This window comes from Sturnus vulgaris, chromosome Z, assembly GCF_052056855.1.
Source record: "Sturnus vulgaris isolate bStuVul1 chromosome Z, bStuVul1.hap1, whole genome shotgun sequence".
NCBI lineage: Eukaryota > Metazoa > Chordata > Aves > Passeriformes > Sturnidae > Sturnus > Sturnus vulgaris.
The window spans coordinates 25352018-25376042 of NC_142283.1; the positions used below are offsets into that span (position 1 = coordinate 25352018).

General features: G+C 47.1%; 1 protein-coding gene across 1 annotated transcript; it reads right to left on the reverse strand.

Moving 5' to 3' along the window:
- Window positions 1–5236: 5236 nt before the first annotated feature.
- On the reverse strand, window positions 5237–19726 carry KLF9 (KLF transcription factor 9). The gene is made up of 2 exons (XM_014891749.2): window positions 19115–19726; window positions 5237–8839 (listed from the first exon to the last, which is right to left on the reverse strand). The coding sequence occupies exons 1-2, from the start codon at window positions 19581–19583 to the stop codon at window positions 8607–8609; spliced, it is 702 nt and encodes a 233-aa protein (XP_014747235.1). The 5' UTR covers window positions 19584–19726; the 3' UTR covers window positions 5237–8606.
- Window positions 19727–24025: the final 4299 nt, after the last annotated feature.

Here is a 24025-nt window from a genome sequence, read left to right on the forward strand (position 1 = left end):
TCTTTGTCTTTTGTGCCTCTTGTTTTCCTCTCCAGCACACTGCAGGAAGAGGGGAAAATGGAGCAGGAGAGCGGTGTCTGGTTTGGAAACTCTTGTGGGGGCAAGAATTTGGGAGTACCATTCCTAAACCAGGACAGATTGGCACAGTGTCTGATGGGAGTTGTCTGACAGAAGAGCTTCATCATGGGATGCAGGGGAGAGGGAACCTTGGCGCTCTGGCTTCTCTGTAAATAACTGAGCCAGAATTGCTTTCTTCACTTCTGACTCAATAAAACAGTGTCCAAAATTACTTTTCCTAGAACTTTTTGTTCTGGAAGCACTTTTTCCCCCATACCTTGCTAATTAAGAATAAAACTACGATTCAGTACTCTATAATTTGTGAGAGAAAGGATATGTGGAAGGGAGTTAAATCCTCCTCTGCTCCAAGAAAAATTCTTCACCTGTTTCTGCCTAAACATCTGAAAATCGCATGACTGTTTCTATGCTATTGCACCCAGACTAAGCCTGCCAAAAGCCATGGTTCTATAAGGCTCATGGATCCAGTGTCCTTTACATATTCCAACAGCTGGGGTGAAGGGCAATTTTTTTGTAGCAGAGGCTGATCTAGTAGTTAGAAGCTGGTTTTACTTTGATGCTAACTTAAGTCATTGACAAGGCTGAATTAGTAGGGAGAGGGGAGGTAAGTGCAGAAAGCAGATCTTTTTAGCCGTTGAAAGCTTTTCAGGCTTGACTGTAGCAGTGTGGAAAGCCAGCAGGGCAAGCAACAGTAGAAGCAGAAGTAACAGAGGTGGTAAGCATCACTACAGCAGCCTACCTGCCAGCCTCTCCTGTGGCTCTTTCCAAGTGGTATAATATTCTGATACCAATTCCAATCCTTATTCTTTCCACCAAATTCCTTCAGCTTTTCTCCACTAATCTGCTCCCCACTTACTCTTGAAGGTAATTCCCTGTTTTCCAGTCTTTTATCTGTTCATCTGTTATACCCCCACTAGGCCAATGGGGTTTTTTTGACAGTTGTACTGGTTTTGGCTGGGATAATTTTCTTTATAGAAGTTTGTATAGTGTTATATTTTGGGTTTGTGACCAGAACACTGTTGGTTACATAGGGATATTTTTGCTACTGCAGGGTGGTGCTTTGCATTGCATTGATGCCTTTTCTGTTTCTCATACTGCCTGCTAGCACAAGAAGTTTACAAGAACCTGGGAGGGAACGTAGGTGGGACAACTGATCAGAGGGCTGTGTCATGCTGTATGACATTGTCCTCAGCAGTGAAATCTAGAGGAAGAAGAAGGCATGTTTGGAGTTATGTCTTCTGCAGTAACAGCTATGTGTGGTGGAGCCCTGCTTTTCTGGAGAAATAGCTGAACACCTATGTGTTGATGGGAAATAATGGATGACTTCTTTGTTTTACCTTGCTTGTGCACACAGCTTTTGCTTTCCAAGTTAAACTGGTTTTATCTCAACCCAGAAGTTTTCTCACTTTTACCATTCTGATTGTCTGACCTATCCCACAGGAGGAGGGTGGCTGTGTGACCCTGTGCTGCCCAGGATTAACCCACAACAGGACTGTATGTTGGTCTCAAAATGTTACATCTGTCGTTTTTCCACCCGGAGCTAAATGAGATCTTGTCAAGTATCTTGGCTTGTTGTGTATTCATAGAAGAGCAAGTCATCTGCTCACAGATTGACCTCTTTGGAAAACATGATGATGAGAACGTGCCAAGTTAGCCAGAAAGGAATGACAGACTTCACTTCTTTGGGGATAAGGAACCATGCATAGTAGTGAACAAAGCTGGTTTTGCAGGAAGCAAGACAGGGAAGGGATGATAACTCAGAAGATGGTGGCAGAAGATATCAAGGAGCCGTGGAAAAGAGAGAGCAGGAGAGTGCACAGGTAATGTGTAACATGGATGGTTCAAAGTGAATCTGGATCATGTAATTTAAAGAGGAAAGATGTCCAATTCCCCCTTCCCAATTTGTAACCAAAGCTGTAGGCTATGAACATTAAGCAGCTGGACCTTAACTGCAATCCATTAACGGTTATTTACCTCAGTTTGGTTCATGAAATAGGTTTTTCATAGACAATAAAGGTTTTTTTGGATGGTTGCATTTTGTGGGGGTTTTGTTGTTTGGTTTGGGGTTTTTATGCAGGTTTTTTACTTGTTTTGGTGGTTTTGGTTTTGGTTTTCCTGAGGAATTGCAAACACAGTGTAAATCCAAAGCAGATGCTCAGTACAAGGAGTGCAAAGGGACTTTTCAGATACGACCAAGAATACCAGCCTCACTTCGTCCTCCTGGAGTGATGCTTAAAGGACTGTTCAGTTGAAAAGCCACCGATTTTACAGTTTTCTCTGGGCCCCAGCAGCTGAGGAATCTGATTCTGCTTTGTTTGCTTCTGAACTGAACTGTACCATACATGAAGGACTTTCCTGGTCAGAATTTTTGTAGTATTTAAAATACACTTCGCTATGTAAAATATACTGGCTTTGTGCTAATATATTTTAAGTGGTACGGTTGCCAGTGTGCATGCAATTCCCTAAGCATCAATGTGTCAGTATGAAAAATCATTTCGGTAGCTTCTATTAGAGAGAATCCTTTATTTCAGTTTGAAAAAATTTACAGTAAGGCTGTCCCCCTTGAAGTGTTTATTTAAAAGTGATACCCCTAAGAAATACGACTTATTAGACGTAAGCATTGAATGTGGTTTAGATTCTAGGTAAGGTCTGGCTTATTTCATGCAATGCAGGAAAGCAGAGGCACTGATTTGCCACCGGCATTGCACAGGCTAGTAATACCAACTGTGGTTTTCTCTTTTATTTTGACAGAGCGGTTATGCATGGGCCCTCAAAATGTGCTTTCTGCTTGGAAATACTGTTCAAGGCCACTGAAGCAGTTGTTAGCTGCAGAAGAGCCCACACCACTCTATGTGGTGTTTCTGGGAAGCCCAATATTCCTTACATCTGTGTCTTCTCAAACTTTGCTGCTGTCCTGGCCCTTCCCCTTTAGCCAGAAGAGACAGAAAAAGCCATCGAGGAAGTCCAAGATTATCCGTGCACCTTTTTAGCACAGTATTGGAAGGGCTCTGATACTGTCTGTGCTCTTTGGTTTCTTTCTCCATGCATTCTGAATTTCAAGAAGGCGTTTTTGGATCTTGTAATGGTGAATTGCCCTTATGTATTCAGTGATTCTTCTTGTGCTGTGGTTTACACATTCGATTTCCCTTGTACCTTGTGTTTCGCTGTGCACACCTACAGGCATTATGTGGCCTGAGAGGCAATAGACAGTATGAAACAGAGACTGATGGGGTTTGATATGAAAAGTGATAGGATGTTTATCAATTGGAGGTCACAAGCCAGTAAAAGTACAGCAACAGTTGTAGCAATTTCGAAAATACCAGCTGAAAGCATTAGGGAATCTAGCTCACCCCCAAAGCCATGGATGAACCAGAAAAATACTGTGTGTAGTCATACAGAAATAAATGTCCGTTAAGGATTAGAACTGATGGCAGTCAAGACCTCTTTTTGAAATGGGAAGATTTCCACAACACCTGTGGAAATGTTTGAGGAAGTGTTTTAGGGGTCAGAGCAGTGAAAGCATGGTAGCTGAAAAATTCTTGCCATTGGGAAAGCTTCCTCTGCTTTAAGAGAGTCCCATAAAAAATACTTGAGTTCAAGTACAGTGTTCTGACAATTGGGCATTTGCATTAAGCTACTGCTGAAGAAATTTTTCCATTCTGGCTGAACAGTGTGAGGAGCTCAACCTGAAAGAGGTTTTGTTTCCAAAGCAGACATCATTGAGAAAGTAGTAGCTATTACAGAGCTCTGATTCATGAATGAAACCTCATAGACTCTTTAGCCCTGGAAGAGTGAGTGCTGAACAACATTTTTACAGATTCCTACGGAGGTCAAAATTATCCAGGTCACCCAGCAGGCAGATTGAGAAAGCCAACCTTCCTTGAAGGTGGCTTTCTGAACCACTCTCCAGGCATTTAACTATACTTTCAAGACCTTTTGTGGCATGTTCCCTTTCTTTTGTCCTTGGCAGAGAGGAAAAATGAAAATACAGGAAACCCTTTCAACCTTGTAGCAGTTGTGCTCTCAGAATCAGCAGGGTGACACTTCCCCATGCCACTACTGCCAGCACCTCTGTGGTGCACCCAAGTCTTCACATGACGTACTCCTTCCTAGTCAAAATTTATACCACTCCTGGCGAGACCCCTCTGTACAATATATTACATCTCAGTGGTTGGAAACATCCTTCTAAGGCCGTCTCTACCCTAGGCAGATTTGGGTAGCTGTTCAAATTACAGCACTAAAACCAAATATCAAAAGGTTTATGATGAAGAACAGTAAAGTTCTTTGTGGAAAGTCTTATATGATGGGATTGCAAGGGAATGAGGCCAGTGCTACAGCCCTGTCTCTCTTATTCATAAAACCAATGACAACCTGAAAAAAAGAAAACATTATGCTGAGGTTTTTTTACCTGTCCTTTAGCCATCCAACACAAGAAAGAAAACTCCAACTCAGCATCGAGTCAAATCTGGAAGCTATTTAACAAGTTTTGTTCCAGCTGCAGATGACAGTCTTCCACCCATTTGTCCCTGTCCGCACTGCTGGAAGGTTACATGTTCCCTCAGGTCCAGGGCTCATCTTGCAGTCATATCCTAGCACTGCGCCCATGTACCAGGTTAAGTTGGTTCCTGTAAGTGGCTGCTTTCAGCAACTGTAATGCCAGTGACCATGCACATCAGGGAGCTTTTTGGCATAGGGTACCTTGCCTTTCCCTCTTTCAGAGGCTAAGCAGATGCTTTTTATCTCCATGCACCAGTGAACCCTCCAAAGCCATGGAAAGCTCAACGCAGCAGTGGCTGCACAGACTGAAGCATCATTTGCCCACTGAGCAGCTGCACAGTGTGAGGGAGAGCACCACTCTGAGCTCAAAAGCCATGGAGCAGTGGGAGATGGACTTGAGAGCTGAAGCATGCACGTGATGGGACACTTTCCTGAGTACAGGCTGTGTCTCTGTCTCCCTGTTGTATCAGTAGAAGGAATGCCTGGGAAAACAGCCTGGAAAAGCAGAGAAAGTGTTGCTAGTCATCATTTAGCTTGGGTTGTCTAAGACCTTTGAAGGTGGTTCACACGCTGCTCAAACTATTGATTTCATAATGTGCAGTATTTTTTTTTTCTTTAGTCATTCAGACTAGTTTACATGACCACTGCTTGACTCCAGTCATTCAAGACAACATTTGGTTTTTTATTCCTTTTTTTCTTTATTTGGACAATATATATATACATATGTACAAAAACACCTATGCCTACTTTTTTTTCTTTTCCTTTTTTTATAATTTCATGTGATTTACAAAACAGGACAGCAAAATAACTTATAAAGAATACGAATACTGTACAAAAATAAAATTGATTAAACTGTTGGGAGTTGGTATTTTACAGTGTTACAGATCACTGGTTTGTAGAACAGCATTTTGAAGTATGTGTCCAGTCTGGTGTATGCTGGCCTAAGTCCATCTGCAAGCTGAAAACAGATCTGTAATGTCAGTCATGAAGAAAGTTCAAGAAGTAAGTTATATAGCTATACCTTTAAATCCATGACTTCTCTATACTAATGGACTTTCATAATCAAGGAAAGGAGCTGTCCTAACTTTAGCGCTATTAAGTACTTCCAAAATAGTACACCAAGTACATACAGTATTAGAGAACCTGATTTTCCTTTTCTTTTCCAACACTTGCAACACTATTCAAAACTTCAAGATGCAAGGATCTAACCTGCATTTTGTTTTAGGTGTTAAAGCCATTGTTTGCTTTTACTGAAAGAAAGAAAACCAAACCAAATGAACAAAACAGTACAATGATATCCCCAAATCTGGTAATTCTCAATGCATTCTATTAGTGATTAATGAATCACATTAATCCTGTCTGTCCAATGCTGAAATACAGCATACATTACCATTTAGGAAGGGTTTTGTTCAGAAACAGGATCTTGTCACTGGCAGTCGTGACACATGCCTTGCATGTCCCATTGTCCCATGGACTAAAGTACCTCCCACCTATTTCAGACTTCGCAGGAACATTTAAGTCCGCATTCTACCCCAAATGCACAACATGGAAACCATGGACATTTACTTCCATATATCAGTTAATCCTGGTAGCTCAGTGACCAAAACATTTACATACTGATTTAGGAGCTGCTTATCAGCTGTGGCTTCTAGTTGTGGTTGATTGGATGTGAGGATCTCTTGTATTTCACAGGATCGGGCTTTAATTTTCCAAGTGCTGCATTTGTCCCACAAAATAGCAACAATCCAGACTGCAGGACGGAGACTTGAAATCTAGCTTGATCTTCAGAGTAAAGAACTAAGAAGAACATAGATGCACCTTTGAATCTCATCAGGCTGCTCGTGGCCCTGACCCTACTCCACAAGGCAGCATTAACAGTACTGGTAAGCAGAACACTTTCTGTATTTCTAGACCAATAAAAACACCAATACTACCAGTTTTTATTACAAAGAACCTATGTCCCTATGACTCAATCTGAATACGAGAAATTAAAGTTTGGTTTCTAAAATAAATGTTTCAAAAGGCTGAAACGGAGGTAGAAAGTGTGCTTGGTTTCCTGATGTCTTCACTGAAGAAAACACATCCCTTTTTATTCCACAGACTGTTCAATATCCCCAATGCTTTAAAAGAAGTTCTCTTCACATAGACAAAATCTATCATGAACTACACAGGTAAAAACACAGTATGCAAACTGATTTCTAATGCTGAAAGCCATATACAACTGTAGAGGAAAACACTCTACTCTCCGAGTTAATTTCTTATGTTTTTTTCTAGGAAGCAAGCTTTTTATCAGATAAAACAATAAGATACTGTAATTGCACATGTGCTAACAAGATCTTTTATGTACAGAATTTTACAAGATGACCTAAATTCATCTGCAGTGGAGACACTTTGGGTTTCAGTGTAAATACTCACAAAATTAATTTGGCCCTAAGTCTCTGTAGTAGGGCTGCACAATCCCTTCCTCTTCTGGAGAAAGGGGTAAAAACCAAACCAAAGAATGTTTCTGGAAAAAAAATAAATGTAATTCTGTGTAAACAGAATTATCCCCCTTTATGCGGCTGGGGAGGGGGAAAAATACATCACTTGTAAACTCTTAAATTCATGCTTTTAACATAAAAAAAATTGAAATATTCATTAATTACCACATCTGAAAGTTTTCATTCAGTGATATTTCTGCTCCTTTTAAAGATAAAAAAATAGCTTTAAAATAAAAGTTAACATTGCCTTTATCAGCATTTGATGTGCCATGCATGACACAGGTACAAAGTACTAAGAAAAGCTTATGTTATAAAGGAATATTGCAAGACACCTTCTGTATTTCAAATTAACTTGTGGTATTCCCCCATACTCCAGAGAAAGAGCAATCAAGAGATACAGGAGCCCTTCCAAAGTGCTCCTTACAGTAATTTTAGGTGTTTCCATTAGCAGAGTACTCTTAAGAAAAGGTCTACTCTCTCCATAAACACACACAACTCCCATAGTACTCCAAGGGAGTTTGGCCATGGTATGAAGAGAATAAATCTTTAAGGCAAGTATAGGAAGAGAAAAAGCCTTTAAAAAAGCAGCAGTTTGTAAAGTTGGTAGCTGCTTTGTGCACCCATTCAAACAAACCACAGCAGAATAAAGCACTGTTAGTGGCGTTTCTATAGTACAGTACTGTATTACTGACAAGTACAGTATAGGATCATATGAGAGAATAGGCTTCAGCTCCCACATGCCCACCACATTATCTAGGCTGAGTTGTATTTTTCCAGGTAAATGAATAACAGAGCTAAATACACAGTCAGAAAATTACTGAGCTCTTTATGGGGATGTTTTTTGCTTTAAGTATCTTGAATCATACATGTTTTTACTGGAAAAGATAGCTGATATTCAAAAGTATACTTAATACAAAGAAAAATTAAAAATACCTATTTACTTTAATGGGCCTTATTGAGTATAAATTCACCTTATCTCAATATATCAATCAGATACTATTGGTAACATATGTAATGTTTCTCTTAATAGTCTCTTTAAGTGCAGGATCGCAGAAGATACACAGTAAACCCACTTCTACAATGTGCTATGGAGTTTTTATCTGAGTTATGTGACTCGGAAAGTGTTTTTACTCGACAGACTCTAAATACAAGCAGCATTACACTGTTCAACAAAACATGTTCATGACACAGCAATCACAAAGACTCTGGGGTCATGCTACTGTGGTGGTACAGGCCAGACCGCCCAGTCATATGTATGTACACCAGTATCAACGCATTAGAGTGGAAGAGGTGGTCACCTCCTCGCTGCCTGCCCCTTCCCTCCTCTCACCCCACAGCCCACTTGTTCCAGAATGCTGTTCTCAGGGCAGAGCCAGGAGGTGGAAGATGGGGAGGGGGATACTGAGTACTTTTTTGTTTTAATGCCGGCTACATGTGCTTTTGGACAGCAAAGGTGACCGGCAACACAGTGGATGCTCGTGCTCTGGCACCACTGCCTGCATCCTCGCCACAGCCTGCCTCTTCCCCACTCCTCCCCCAGGGCCAGCCCTGTCTTCACAAGGAGCTGCTGGAGCTGGACTTTTTGGATCGCTTGATCATGCTGGGGTGGAATTCGGTGTGGCGGCGGGCGTGCTTGGTCAGGTGGTCGCTGCGCATGAAGCGCTTCTCGCAGAGCGGGCAGCGGAACTGTTTCTCACCAGTGTGGGTTCGGTAGTGCCGCGTCAGCTCGTCAGAGCGGGAGAACTTTTTAAGGCAGTCGGGCCACGTGCAGGGGAATGGTCGCTCACCTGTGGGGAAGAAAGGATGACGAGAGATTTAGAGGGGCAGGAGTAATGCAGATCGGCACATGCCAGCTTTGCTGAGGAGCCAGAGAACAGGCTGCTGAGGGAAAAAAGCTGCTTTTTTTTCCTGCCATGGTGCCAGCGTCTGTGGAGTTGTTGATAACTCACTTCATCAGGTTTCAGTCTCACCTCCAGTAGAAGCCAAAAACCCCTCCAAACACATGAAACCCACATTCTAGTGCAGAACCTTACATGACCTGAAGACTGTCAAAACAACAGATGAGCTCTGCCTGTGCCTGTATGTTTTTCCTGTTGGTCTCACTACAGTAGCTTGGGAAAGGTGTGCCAGAATTATTCCTCTGACACTTCCATTCTACTGAATTATTTGTAACAGAAAATGATGCAAAAAAAAATTCCTTCTCCTAGGACAAGTCATTCCAGCCCGAAGAACTGAGTGGGGAGGCACTGGGGAGAACAGTGAAGCCTCAGGGCTGCAAACACGTAGGGCAAAACTGCTGCACCTGCAGAGGGAGGTCCCATGCTTCCCTTTCAGCCCTTCCTCTGGAAATCCAAGGTGTTCCAGTATCAATCTCTTAGACAGCTGATTTGAAGACAGGAAAAACACCTCATTATTCACACTATCCAAATAAATGTTTGCTATAACAACGAAAAACAAACCCAGATACCTTAACCTAAACAACACCGCAACTTTGCTTTTACAAAACAAGAGTGCAAGGATTGAAGAGCACTTTACGTCATCTTCCTGGCACTCCACGTCCCTACAGTTCACCTCTGTGGGTTGCACAGGCTTTGCCTTCACAAACGCAGTACCTCCGGAGCAGTGAGGCTGACCCTAGTACACAGCACAGATGGAAACACAAGAAGGTGTTTAAGTTCACACAAAAGCTTTCCACCATGCACTGCTGCAGATTTGATGCCTTAATTTACTTTCTTCAAGCCTCCTAAAGGGAATATAAATGGCAGCTCTGTGACAGCTATTTACAGTCAACCATATAAAAACTATACCAGGAGTTTTCCAGCTTGGAAGAGTTGGAAAGAAACTCAGGAACTCTAGTATTTCTCGGTAATGTGAGGCTCAGCACAACAGGTGGGATCATTTTACATTCAAAGATCAAAAAAAAAAAAAGGAGTGATTTACCAAGTGGGTCCTGGAGTTCTCCCCAGACAGAACAGCAGGGACAAAAAGCTACAGACTTGAATGAACAGCCCTGAAGCCAGGAGGACAACAATGAGTAGGAAGTATGGTAGACTTGCAGGGAAGGACTCACTGATGGCATCCAAAAGGCCAAAGAAGGATAAGGACAGGCCAGGTAAGCTGAGGTGTAGTTACACCAGGGGCCCTGAAAGCGCTAGTAAGCCTCCCTGATAAATGCTTCACTGTTTGGGCTCTTAATTATTTGTGCTCCTTAACAGGCAGCTTCACTATTCCAGACCACCCAGCGTGCCACGGAGCCGAGCTATATGAGTGGGACTGCGTCGGTCACAGCACTGCCCTGTGGCTGCTGCCCCTGTGCTTGCCTCCTTTGTCTCAGGGCCATGCTGGTTCTCAGTCAGGGGAGAAGGATGGAGCAGAGGAAGTCAATCCAGCTGCCTGCCCGAGCCTGGTGGAGGCAGAGCTGCCAGCCGTCATGAGCCAGAGCTCTTCTCTTTGTTATAAATGCATTTCTTGGCTCCCTTACGTATGCTTTTAGATATGGTCGGAAGACCTTCTGAACAACCACCGCCTGTATAAAACAAATTAATTAAAGCAGTACATAGGGTCATGTGTGCACGAAGGCCACGGCCACAGCTACACAGTGAAGCAGCACCAGGAGCTGTACAGAGGCCTCACAACACCACCCTTGCCCAGTGCCAGCCCTCAGCATCTGAGGCAAGCATTTCACTTGGGCTGCTCTTTTGCAATCTATCTCATGGTTTCTGTCAGAGCTCCTGGAAGCAGGTGGCAGTGGGAGGTGCAGAACAGCTTTCTTGCTCCCCCTGGGAGCGTAGGAGGAGTGCTATGTATCTTGCACGTGTGGAACCATCTAGTATATGCCTCTGTGTCAGGCACTTACACCCCAGAGCAGTGGGAGCAACTGAGACATCCTCCCTCATCTCCTGAAACCACATTTCCAACCATCTACCTCAGACAGCTCTTCAGTCTGCAGAAGTGCCTAACTGTGAATAGGGAGATAGGTGCCAAGGCTGGATAACAAGCAGCAGTCTTTGGGGAGCAGCACCTACATTTTAGACATGGTAGTATCCAACCCAAGTGTCTAAAAGTAGTGTTTAAAATCTGGCCTCAAGCAGTCCTTAATAAACTGAACTCCTCCCCCGTGCCATCCTGGAATTTCACGTGGGAAGATAAAATGAAGCCCTGCTTCTGGAATTCCCTCTGACACATGACAGGAGCGGCATGACATTCACCATCACTACCCCACACATCCACTGCACCTGCCAGGAGAAAGCACTCCAAGGTTACGCAGTGTAACCACAAAGCTTTAGGGAAAGGCAGGGCTTGCTCAGGACAGCCTGAGGATCACCTCACCTGCTGTGCCTTTGGTACTGTACTCTGCAGGGAATCAACCCTGGGCTTGGCTGGGGGAGGACACAAAGGCTGCAGGAGCCTGGCATGGTGCAGAGAAGCCTTGCTTTGCACAGGAAAGCTGCTGTGCATGAGGACAGGGACTCAGCAGGGATCGTGGGCAGAGATGTGTCCTTTGGACACACCTGGATGCCACCAGCACTGCCCTCCATCCACTGCCGAGCTCCCAAGTACAGCAGTGAAGAATGGCTTCACCCCCTCAGCAGTACAAACCTGCAGAACCTACCACAGCCACTTTGGAAGTGCCTGTATGAAAGCAGGCACAATGCTTGACACCTGGATGCATTAAACTCCATGCTTCTCAGAGCAGAGACAAGGGGGAGGGAGGCTTTTCCAGGCCCTCAGGGGTCATCTCTGAGCCTGAGAATTCACTGTTCTCCTTGGTCACAAAGCTGTAAGGGATGACACAGCCTAAAGAGATGGTACCTCAGTGACAGCCTCAATAGGTGCAAGATAGGCAGGGAGTGTATCTCCAGGAAGCACTTAAAGCAAGGCAGAGACGGCTGAGAGCATGTGATAACCATCCAGTCAACAAAGCTGGTGTTGTATCTGCTGTATTTGACATGCTTTCTTTTTGCAGCAGCAGAGATGTCGGTGGAAGAGCCCTCTGAGAAAACAAGTCTTGCAGCTCATATGCTTGCTGGGCAGGCAGTGGCCTAGAGAGCTGCAGGGCAAGCTAGTGCTACCTCCAACTGGAGACATGGATTTGTGTGTCAGCTCAGGCAAGGCGTATCTGCCTTATGATTTTTCTCCCTTAGTTTTAGGGGTAGTAATGCTAAAGCTTGAAACAGCAGAATGAAACATGAGCACACAATGCTGTTATACTCGGTTTCCCTTAGTGGCTGTATAATACCGACTTTTTAAGTAATGCCTTCTATGGGATTTTCCATCAAGAGATGAAGGAAAGGTCAATGGGACATCATGATAATTTGAAACAATGCGTGATTGGATCCTGACACAACAGACACAAGAGGTAAATAATTATAAAAAAAAATAGAATATGTATATACACATCTATTCAGGGCAGCTTACAGTAGTAAAAAGTGAAAAACTGATTTATAGGTAATAGGAACAGGTGCATCTGCAGACTCCCATTCTTTGTGCTATGAAAAACCAGCACCAGAAATATAGTGAGAGACAATTTATTCTCAGTATAAGTTAATAGTGGTGCTTCACACGTGTTCTCTACAGTCTAAAGAACTCCTGCTCCTGCAACCGTGGCTTACTTTTAATCCCATATGGATGTAAATGTCTTTGCAGATCCGTTTAATCTTAGCCCTCTTGCTACACCTGCCATTTTCGACTTGTTCTTCTCCCCACCCTCTATGAAAAATGCTTAGTTTGTTCTTTCTGTGCAAGTTTAAACTCTATATCCAAGCTACTTTGTATGACCTGAGACAGGTCCACTTTATTTTACTCTGAATAGACAAAAAAATAATACTTTTTTTCCTACCCTGGGACATTTCAGATTTTCCCACACTGCAGTCTTACGCAGAAAAGGTTTCTGAAAAGAGAATACAGAGTGGGCATTAGCAGACTGATTAACATAAATACAGGTAGTAGTGATATCCTGATTAATCATCTGCCTTCTCACCACAAAATGCTGCTTTATGCGTGGATGACTGAGGTTAGGAGCTGCAGTTCATGGTGGCTTTAATGCACAGAATATCTGCTGTCTCAGGTGTCTCTCACTTTTCTCCCCAGTTATTGCCCCACACACCCAGAACAAGGAGTTTCCTGTGGGATGCTGGACTGAATGTCCACATGCACGATATTCTGGTGAAGATAGATCTTCAGGAAAGACAGATTGGAGACCTTTAAAGCAGGCTTTTTCCTCTTCTGAGATATTCCAAAATCAGATCATTAAAACACTGAGATACTGGTGCAGAGAGAGATCAGCAGTTAGGGACCATAAGCCTAAAACAATGCTTTCCAGAACACCTAAACCATGGTCATCCAACCAGACAACAGATCAAATAGACGGGATGGGCGACAGATGGATGGGTTTCAGCAAGGGGCTTAATCTGATAGGATTTAGGATTAAACACAACAGGTTGGTTCAAATATTAAAATGCTGCTTTCAGCAAGTATTTAGAATGTTCTGACATTCTTAAAACTACCACTCACAGCTGCTTGGACCTACAGGTGTTTTGAGTCTCTCTCAAAAGTCCAGATGCAAAACCACCTGCTACAACCTGCTGATGCTGAGTCTAAATTCCAGGAAAACTGTCTTGCTGTTATCCCACTGTGACACAGTATCAAGTGCAAGGGATGTCCTTTCAGCTTCTCTGTCAGAGCACAAACCTCCTTGACTGTGTTACAAAAAGGCTTTCTCTGAGGGACTGTGTCTCCACACACATAAACATAGAGAAAGAGAGATCAGTCAGGTAAGCTGCTTGGGAAAGATCTTTCCAAACCTCACCAGGGAGTTAAATCTATGCTTTTGTAGCTGAGAGCCCTCAACAATACGTTCTTGGATATGAGGGACAAGTTCCTAGCTCTTCTCCTTTCCTGCTTATCTTTGTGTGAACTTCCTCCATTTTGCAGAAATACTTGAATATTAACTGAACAATGGAGAGAGACCAACTCCTAGCCTGGTGCTTAGGGCACTTACCTGGGATCAAAGGAGATTGGGTTTAAGCTCCTGTCCTGTATGAATAATCAAATTTCCTTGCTAAGAAGAAACAGCTCTGACAGGGAAAGGAGGAATCCAATTTTACATGCATTCAGAAATATAACTTTTGATATTTCACTCTGAATTTATTAGCCAGTGTTTCAACAGACTTTTCCCTCAAGTTTAAGGTATTTATAAAGTGCTCTCAGGCTACGCACATTCATCATAACCTGAACACAGATGGTGAACTGCACTACCACAAGTGAAGTGAAGTGTCTGAAGCTTATTTCTCTGAAGTACTCTTTGCCATCTCTCCCTCAGACCCTGCTTATTTAATCTTAAATTGGCCCTTCCCTGCTCTTCCAGCTGCAAGCTTGGAAGCTGTTCAAGGCCAGAAACACAGGAGCAACAGCCTGGTGCACAACAACACAGTAGCCAACAAAGAGGAACAAAGGAGTTCCTGCAGCCATCCTAACAGCTGGCGCTACAAGAAACACAGGCTAACAAGAGCACTGACATCCACCACATGGTCTTCAATGTCACAGCACAAACAGTCTGCAGAACTCTGTAAAGCTGCAATTTCAATCCATCCATGTGGAAGAAGGAGTTGTGCTCTTATGGATAATGCCCACTCACTGCCTCTGTCCTACATGTGAACTTTGTCATGCTGACGCAGTTGATAAACTCTTCTGGAGCACTTTCCCACAAATGACACATGCACCTGCTTAAAATCTAAATCAGAAAACAAGACTACTGGGAACTTTGAACCTAATCTTGGGGATTTCTGCCTACCTTACTCAGCTAGAAGAGCTCCCAGTCAGGATCATCATGTTTCTCCAAGACCTGGAAACATGCCCATTAGAACTCCAGCAATCTGCACATTTTCATTAACCATGGTATTTCACATGGCAATCTGAATTCAGCAAAAAATGTTGTCGGCTCCGTTTTTTGCTCTTGTGTCCTATTCTAAAGGATCTGGCTAAGTGACATGGCATGAGCTGGATAGGAAGGTCTTAAAATGCTGAATTTCAGATTAAGTTCAAACAAAATTACCAAGAAAGATCTGGGTAAGTAGACTGTCAACATACGAGTATCTATATAGTCTGTTGAGTGAGATAATCTATAACACAAGTAACAAAGCAGTACAGTAGAACCAAACCGATACAGGAGCTGGTTAAACATCACGATATCCGGATAGCAGCAACAGGCAGCTGCAGTGCCTGTTCTCACTCTCAACTCGAAATGCTCCTCCACTTCCCTGTCCAGACACTAGCAACCTGTGGGTTCACATCTCTGCCTAAGCCCTGCTTCTGAGCGCTGGTGAGAGCCAAATGCTGGGAGCACTTTAAGAGTACATCAGCTGCCTGGTGTAACAGAACTCTTGGCATTGTTTGGATCCAGTTTACATGATGATACAGTTGGTTGAAAAGCCTAGCTGAAGAGGGAGAACTTTTCCCACATCTGGGTTAATTAAGGGCATCTGATATTTATGTGAAATTCCCATCAACCCTTCCCAGGCAAGTAAACACCTACAAGTCCAGTAGGAGGAAGCATCTCACAAGCCACTATTATGGTACCTGCCTGGTCAGGAAGGAGGGACAGAGAAGATCTGGTCTCAGTGGTCATGTGCCCTTTAACTGGAGTATATTCACACCACCATAGCAAACATGAATTTTGTACAGTTTGTTTCTCCTGCCAGTTTCTTTCTCTGCTCTTTGCCCTGTACTCCCTGGCCAGGCCTCCTGACTGAGATTGATTATTTGTTCTTATATGCATTCATTTTCCCTAGAAACCCTCTGGCCTGCACATCCCTTTCTATTAAGCTGTTCCTCCTGGTCCATCTTTGAGGCTAATAATAACCCTCGATTACCTGTCATAATCAAACCTCTAAACCCACCTATTTAGAGAATTCTGTGCATTTTGAAGGTAACTCTCTGCTTATCTGCTGTTGCTTGTCTTTTTCTTGGTCCAATGGGTCCTTCACCTATTCCTGACCTCTGTACCCCTTCCAGGGCTTGCGTCTCACCCAGGCTTAGCAGCACAAGCAAGAGGGCTGTTTGCACAAGTAGGATGTGCAGTGCCATCTGCTGATCTTTTTCTGTAAAGATCAACTCAAAAGACAATCCCTGATGGATGGCTCATTTGGGCCTTCTGGAAATTGAACTAGCATTATCATCAAAGGCCCAAACTTCAAGCAAACAGTTATATAGACATATTTAGTACCTGAAATATGGAACCTTTGAACCAACAAGTTTAAAGAATTGCTAATCAGATACAGACTTTTAACCTCTGAGCATCAAGTCTTTGCTTTCTACCCTTCTACCTGATTTGGTATTTTGTTTCTTGCTTTGCACCTGGTGAGTTTTTAGATTCCCAACCACTACACAGAAAGAGAAGGATCCAGAGCTTCCCAACTTGCTTGGTTAGGATTCATGAGTAAAGAGAACTATGAGTACGGACAAGTTCATGGGTGTGAACAGAAATCCTTAAGCCATTTTCCAAGACAGAAATACTGGGATTTAATATTAAAAATTTAAGACCTGGAAGCTTCTATTGGTGGCTGTGCATCTACTTCCACTAAAGGCTACACTGCAGCAAGAAACCTAGTTGGTGGCCTGGTGAAAAATTGCAGATAGATGAGAGAGACATTATTTGAAAACAAAGGAAATAAAACGGTAGTAAGGAGGGCCCATTAATGCCCTGCAACATAAGGTTATGAATAACTCCAGAGGTCCCATTGAATCCTACTGTTGTTATGGAATTGTTGTCATGTATAAAAAGAATTAACATTAGCAGTATTATTTAGCATTTCAGTTAGCTCCAATTAACTTCACATTAGGAAGCTCTGAAAGTTCATTACTCCTGGATGTCCACCGTGATATTAAACACACAGAACTACCATGACAGTACGCCAGTGTTTCTGAGTCAAATGCCTCATACTTGGAGCTAAGGCCACCCACTTGTGAGCAGCACATGCTAAACCTCATACTACTTCAGCAGTACTTATTATAACACTACTGCTTACAGCAAGCTGTGTGGGTTGTACAGTACATTAATTTACATGCCATCACACAGAATGCTATCTCAGCCAGCATCTATTCTCTTTCCCTTATCAGGATGGATATTTGAGCATGGGGTAGTAAATGGAAATTATACTAACGTTTTCTTTGTCACTTATGAGACAACATTCTGGAGAGCACCAGTTACAGTCAGCCTCCAAAAGAGCATCTGAGCTGCAGTCTCTGAGCTGGTAACACAACAGCCCTTGGCAATGGTCATGAGGTCAGCATAGGGTCACCACAGACCATCGTCTTTCCCAGCTCAGAGGGAAAGTCTAACAGCAGAGCTCACCGCTGAGCCATATCCAGTAATCCTACCCCCTTCTCTCCAGCCTCCTGAGCTAAGCATCCAGCAGATCTGCCTGCAGGGCACTGGTAGGCAACCAGCACTGAGTCTCTTCCTCTGCAGTGCACGCACACCTAGGCACACCAGCAAACTGAAGTAATGGAAGCTGAACCAAAGCTCAGATGTGGTCATATCCTACCCTACCCAACCCGTATTAAATTCTGCAGCAATGCCTGACAGTACATTTCTTGGGTGATCAACTCATTTTATATTACACCGCTAACTATCACCACCAACAGACAAAACCCGAAAGGCACCATCATTGACACAACTGGTGTGAAGCACATGAAATATCTTGGCAGTGTTTGTCTCTTTTGATTCACTCCTTTCTATTCCCGCACACAACCCTTTAATTCAGAACATTTTAAAAGCAGCCTTTTGTACTCCACTATGATCCCAAGAGCAATTCAGACCCATAAAGGTTTTTATTCAATCACTTGCACTGAAGGTCTAAAAACAAACAAAAAAAACCCCACCAAAACGAAAACCAACAAACAGAGAAGTCTGCAGCTGCTGTCCCCTTGGGGCCAGGCTGCCGCAGATATGTTTTATCTCCAGGTTTCCATGTTGCCACACCCTCCGAGGCGCCCAGGCGAGGACCGGGAATGGGAGTACACAGCTCGATGAATGAAGCCCTTGTGGAACGCGTCAAAGATGGGTCGCGATAACCGATAGTGCGAGGCGCTGCCGCCTAGAAGAGCGGGGTCGGTTCTCTCTGCACGGCGCCTCACTGCCCTCGACCGGCGGCGCGGCGCGGGACAGCGCCGGGGCGGTTCGGGCAGCGCCGGGGCGGTTCGGGCAGCGCCGGGGGTGGCGGCTGGTCCACCGGCGCTCCACCGCTAGCTCGAGCGCATGACACCAGCTGTAGGAGACGCGCTCCCCGAGCTGGCCCATCCAGCCCGCCGGAGGGGGGTGTGTCCGCAAGCCCCAGAGGTGCAGCTCACAGACGTTCGGGGAGACACCGCCACCGCCGCCGCCCCCTCCCGAGCCGAGCCGAGCCGAGCCAGCAGCCCCGCCAGCCCCTGCTCGGGCGCCACGGCCCCGCGGCGTCCAGTCCCCGCAACCGAGCAGAGCCCAGCGCCAGCTCTGCGGCCCAGGCTGCGGGTTCCGACGGCAGGAGCAGCGAGAGGGGCACGGGCGGGGACTGCGCTGCTCTGGCCTCCGTTTGCGGAATCGGTCCCGAGTTCTGACCCGGTGCAGGCGCTCGTCCGCCTACAGCGGCAGGAAACCCGAATCCCACCGCCCCTGTGCTTCCCTCGCCGACGCCTCGGGCGAACTCGGCAGCCCCCGCCGCCATCCTCCCAGCCGCGCCGGACACGCGAAGTTCCCGGCTCCCTGGCATCTGCCGCCCGGCCGGCAGTGCCCGCAGGGCCCGGGCCGTTTCCCGGCCGACGCAGGTGGGCGGCGGGCAGGGCGCGGCGGGAGGCGCTGCCGCAGCCCCGCCTGGGGCGGCCGCCAGCTCACGCCGGACAAGGGGGGCCGATGAGAGCCGGGGGAAAGAAAGGGGGGCGTGAAGGAGGGAGGGACACGAGCCGGCCCCGAAGCCAGAGCGGGCGGCAGGGCGGCGGGGGCGCGCGGGGATGCCGGGCGCGCCGCTGGCGGGGTTCATCCGAGGACAAGCGCTCGCTCCCGCCCCCTTCCCTCCGCCACTGCTGACCTGTGTGCACCCGGTAGTGCGCCTTGAGGTGGGAAGACTTGCCGTAGACCTTGCCGCAGCCGCTGTAGGGGCACTTGTGCCGCTTCTCGGCCGCCAGCTTCGCCTTAGGGGCGGCCCCGGCGGCGCGCAGGCGGGGGGGCGGCCCCGGCGGGGGGCTGCGGGGCGGGCTGGAACCCTGCTCGGTGGCCGCATCGCTGTCGGAGCCCGCGTCCTCGTCGGGGCTCTCCACGCTGTCACTGCAGACGGAGGGGGCGGGCAGCGGCCGGTACTTGTTCAGCTCCAGGAGGCTCTTGGCGATGGCCAGCAGGGCGCAGTAGTCCTTCCAGGCGTCGCGGGGGTCGCTCAGCTCCCGGGCCGCCTCCCCCTCGTCCGGCACCTTCAGCCGCGCCGCCTCGGGCACGGCGGAGCGGTTGGAGATGGAGACCAGGCACTGCGCCGCCACGAAGTCCACGTACGCGACGGCCGACATGGTGCGGCCGCGCCCCGACGACAAGGGGGGCTCCGTCCGCCCTCAGTGCTCGTCCGCCGGGCAGACCGCGCCGCCGCCAGCCATGGCCCGCCCGCGGCGCGGGAAAGAGCGGGGCGGAGGAGGAAGGGGGCGTGGGGGGCGAATAAATAGCGGGGCGCCGGGCAGGTCCTTCACTGCCGCCCCCCGGGGGCGGCGCGCAGACGGCGAGGGGGGAGCGCCGCCCGCGCGGCCGGCCCGGGTCCGGCGCAGGGACCGGGGGAGAGGATATCGCCCGCCCCTCGCCCCGCGTGCTCCTGCCGGGGGGCGGCCGCGCCGGGGCCCATCACGTCAGGCGCGGAGCCCCTCCCGCCCCGGCCGGTCTGCGGGCAGGGCAGGCCGGCTGTGTTTACTTTCTCCCCCCGCCACTCACGGCGCCCCTTTTCTAGGGGGGGCGTGTCCGCCGGGCGGCCTCCCCGCCAATCGCCGCGCTCCCTCCCCAGGCCGCGTGCTACTCCGAGCGCCCCGCCGCGACCTCTTAAAGCAGCGATGCCGCGGCGCCGCCGGGGACGAGATGGCAGGGGTGCCGCGGCTCCGCTCCCCACCGTGGGGATCGTGTCGCCGGCTCGGCCGCGACCCGGAGGAGCCGGCGGCGGCCTCGGGAGGGGGTCCGCGGTGGGGGCGGCGCAGGCCGGCGGCGCCGAGCGGGTTAAGTGGCTCCCTGGAAGTCCTACGGTCCCAGCAACGGGCCGGCCAATGGGAAGTGAGCCGGCTGATGTCACTGACAGCGCCCCGCCAATCAGCGCCCGATCCCGAAAGGTGCGCAACGCTTGGAGGCGCGGGGAGCGGCGGGCGCGCGCTCCGGCCGCGGCCCCCCCCGCGCGGCCGCTGGGGAAGGGCGGGAGGGGCGCCGGGGATGCCCGGCCCGGCCCGGCCCGGCCCGGCCCGGGTGTCCGTGACCCCGGCGCGAACCCGGGCTGCCTCCCCCTTCCCTCCCCGCGGCACCGGGACCCGCGAGATGGGGCTCCCCGTACTGCCCCGGGACCGGGCCTCCGGGCCACATGGGCAGGAAATGGGAGGAGGGGCGCTGTGCGGGAAGTGGGACCCCGCGAAGCCCCCCGGAGAAACCCGGCGGCGGAGTTACGCGCTCCATCGCCGGAGCGTCATCGTTGAGACAGGCGGCTCCGTGAGGCGGGCAGAGGGGAGCCCTCCGTGCTCCCAAGATGAACGGGGCATGTCCTTCGGAGGTGGTCAGCGAGCGCGAACCCCGGGGAAGAGTTTTAGAAGCACCTGATAGCGTCTGCGGTTTTGCCACTTTTGGCAAAAATAAAGGTCAGGCTGACGCTTTACCCTGTCGCCGAGTAAGTGCCATCCATCCTAAACGAATCCGAAAAACCTGTCACCTCTACCCCAAATAATACGCCCCCATCTCTGCCCCATCGAACGCGCAAAGCTCATAGAGTATTGTGAAAGCTAACTGACCTGTGCTCAGCCTGAGAAGAGTGAAAAATTGGGTTCTGGATCCAGCACTATTTAAAAGAAGGAAAAGAAGTTACCATCATCCCTAAGCCAGCAGTACTGAGGTGTGAAGTACGTCAGTGTCTTTTGCTGTTCTGCAAGCATCAGGAGAGAGAGTAACAGAAGGACTTGGCCTTTGAATTAAGCATGTGAGCCTCTAAAGCATTAGCCAAAGTAACAGAGGTGCCTCTGAAATCACCATCTAGATGGAGAAGCACTCCTGTCAGACAGAGGAGCTTTTCCCTGCTTTTGTGAACTGCATCCCAGGGAGACTGAGTCCTGGCAGGACAGGGTCCCTAACCGAATCATGCTGTCCTTGACTGCAGCCCACCCTTCCTTGCAAAAATAGGCTGGGCCTGAATGGTGAAGAGCTTTATGGATTGCTATTAATCTCATTAACTAAATGTGGAAATGATGAGGAAGTGTTGGCTACCGAAATGAGGCAGTGTTGTTCTTTTCCTGCAGGAGATAAAAATTAGTGATGTCAGCCATTTTGTATGCTAGCGCACTAGATCGCTGTGTGTAACCTCGAGCAATAATAATCCTTTGCTATGGATAATTGGCATCATCCTGAAATAATTTTATGTGGCATTACTCAGAAAAAAAGAAACAAAAAAAAAAACAAAAAAACAACCCAAAACGCACAAACAAAACAAAAGAACTAGAGGCGAGGTCTGTAAGTGGATCATCTGTAGGTTGGTGAAGACTAAAGAGAGAACATGAGTAGAGCAACGTACCTAACGGGGTGGTCCTCAAGTATCAGTCATCAGTCAGCAAGTCACTCTTACCCTGTTCTCATAGCATTTTTTCCAGCTAATCCAGCATCCATTGGCCTCCAGTGCTTAAGAGACACCAGGCAGAATCGGAGGTGTGATTTTCCAGGGCTGATAGGAAGGAGGAGCAGAAAGTATTGTTGTTTCTTTACCACTAAAGCTATTGAGATATGTCTGGTTTCTGTATAGTGCTGGTGCCTACAACCTTCTGTTTCCTTCGGAGGGGCAACAGCATTTTACACAAAAAGCTGCATCCCTAGTCAGTTAATCTGGATATCCGGGATGTAACTTCACAAGTTGCGTATTTGTCATTTTTTTTCACAGCACTTTCAGATCTTCTTTGGCTGACAGTGACCAAAAGTTCCTGCTTTGGGATGTCCTTATCCACATTTCAGTGACATGTTTCCCAGAAGGTGACTTGCTTATTTTGTGTCAGATTCTCACATTAATTATTCTCTTGCATTAATTTGTACAGTCCAGAGAGGAAAATGTTCTTAACAGCAGCACACACATGCCTGGAAATGGGATTTTACTCACAAACCTCTTTATCTCCGGATGATACAGGCCATCACTCATATTTGACTGTGCTGATGTTATGTTGATGTGCAGATGGTAATACTGGGATATGGTTTCAGAGCATGCATTTAATCCATAGCTCAGTTTATAATGCACAGCTAATTTTTTGCAATAACTAGGCTAAACAAGGATGTTCTCTTCGACTGTACAGATGAGATGTTAAACTAGGCAGAGGGGTAGGAGCTAGGTGATCTTTGCAGTCCCTCTCAACCCAAATCACTCTATGATCCTAAACCCATGACAGCACTTAGATATAACCCTAATACTCTTCCTCACTCGAGGGCACTCACTTGTGAAAGCCTGAGGTCCAAATTCAACCCACGGTTCAAAGCTCCAGACCAGCTTCTGATGGGCAGATGCTTGCCCTCTGTGCAGTCCCTGGGTACAGGAATGTACCTGGGCGAGTCAGGGAGAAGTTGTCAGTGGCCACTTTTAAGGCAGCTGGTTGTTCTCTGGCCCAGAGATACAGTGCACAGACAGGAACTGCTATGGGGAGCTGTAGCAATGAAGTCTGTGACCTCCAGGTGAGTGAGAAAGGCACAGGTGGGACTCAGGTAACAGCCAGGGGCTCACGCTTGAAGGGAGTGCAGGGAGGTGTTGGAGGAGAAGTAGCAAAGAGAAGAATGAGAAGTGGGATTCAAGGGCCTGCAAAGAAGGTGAGGGAGAACAAGTCTGTGTGTTTGTGAAGGAACTTTTCAGAATAAAAATCATGCCCACTATCCTTTACTCCATACTCCCCAAGTCTTGTGCAGCCTGACCTCATGCCTAAAACACTGCACCCCCTTTCCAGAGGATGAGAATGACATGCCGGCATCTGTCAGACACCCTTGGAGAGACCCAGACTGTGGGAACCCTCAAGTTTTTGCTCCACAAGCCAATTTAAGTAATGACCTTTAGTGCCACTGAATTTTTCGCCAAAAAAAACTTTTTTTTTGAGGAGCAAGTGGTCTCGTAAAGACAGTCTGAATCAGGTGTTCTGCTTCAAACCTTGTTCTGTTGCTTTCTATGACGCAGAGAGGTTTCTTCTCTGATGGTGTCTTTCTACCAAGACAAAATTTAAAAACCCATCTTTCTTCTGTAGTAATATTTCCTAATATTTTGAAGGTCACAGGCTCCAAACATTATTCCAGATCCTGCTTTGACTTTTTTCATTCTCCCAGGCTCATGGCATGTGCTCCAAATGATTTGACAGGATGCTAGGGACTGATCAATTTAGTAATGGCTGAAATTATATGTCAAGATAAATGGCCTGTTGATAAATTGATAAATGGCTGACGTATGTTCTTAAAGCCTGTGACCATGCTGAAAATTTGTGACTGATATTCCAGCAACGTGACAGAATAGTAATTCAGCAGTCATATAAATATGAACACATTGTATTTTACATGTGTGTGCTATCTTCCATACCAATGTATTGCCCAGATTGTCTGCATGCATTATCATGGAAATACTTCTGGAAGTATTCTATCATGGAAGCAAATTCTTCCACCGGACAACTGCTACGACTCCCATTGTGAAGCCTGGTGTCGTAGGAAGGAAGTGCTTTTTTGAAGAAATGTCTCTCAGTCACTGAACACACAGAGCAGACAAAACGTTTCT

Excerpts from the sequence above, each read along its gene's own strand:
- KLF9 (XM_014891749.2), bottom strand. The coding sequence starts at position 19,583 with ATGTCGGCCGTCGCGTACGTGGACTTCGTGGCGGCGCAGTGCCTGGTC. Across the intron at positions 8,840-19,114 it reads GCACTACCGGGTGCACACAG|GTGAGCGACCATTCCCCTGC; the intron begins GTCAGCAGTGGC and ends TCTTCCCCACAG.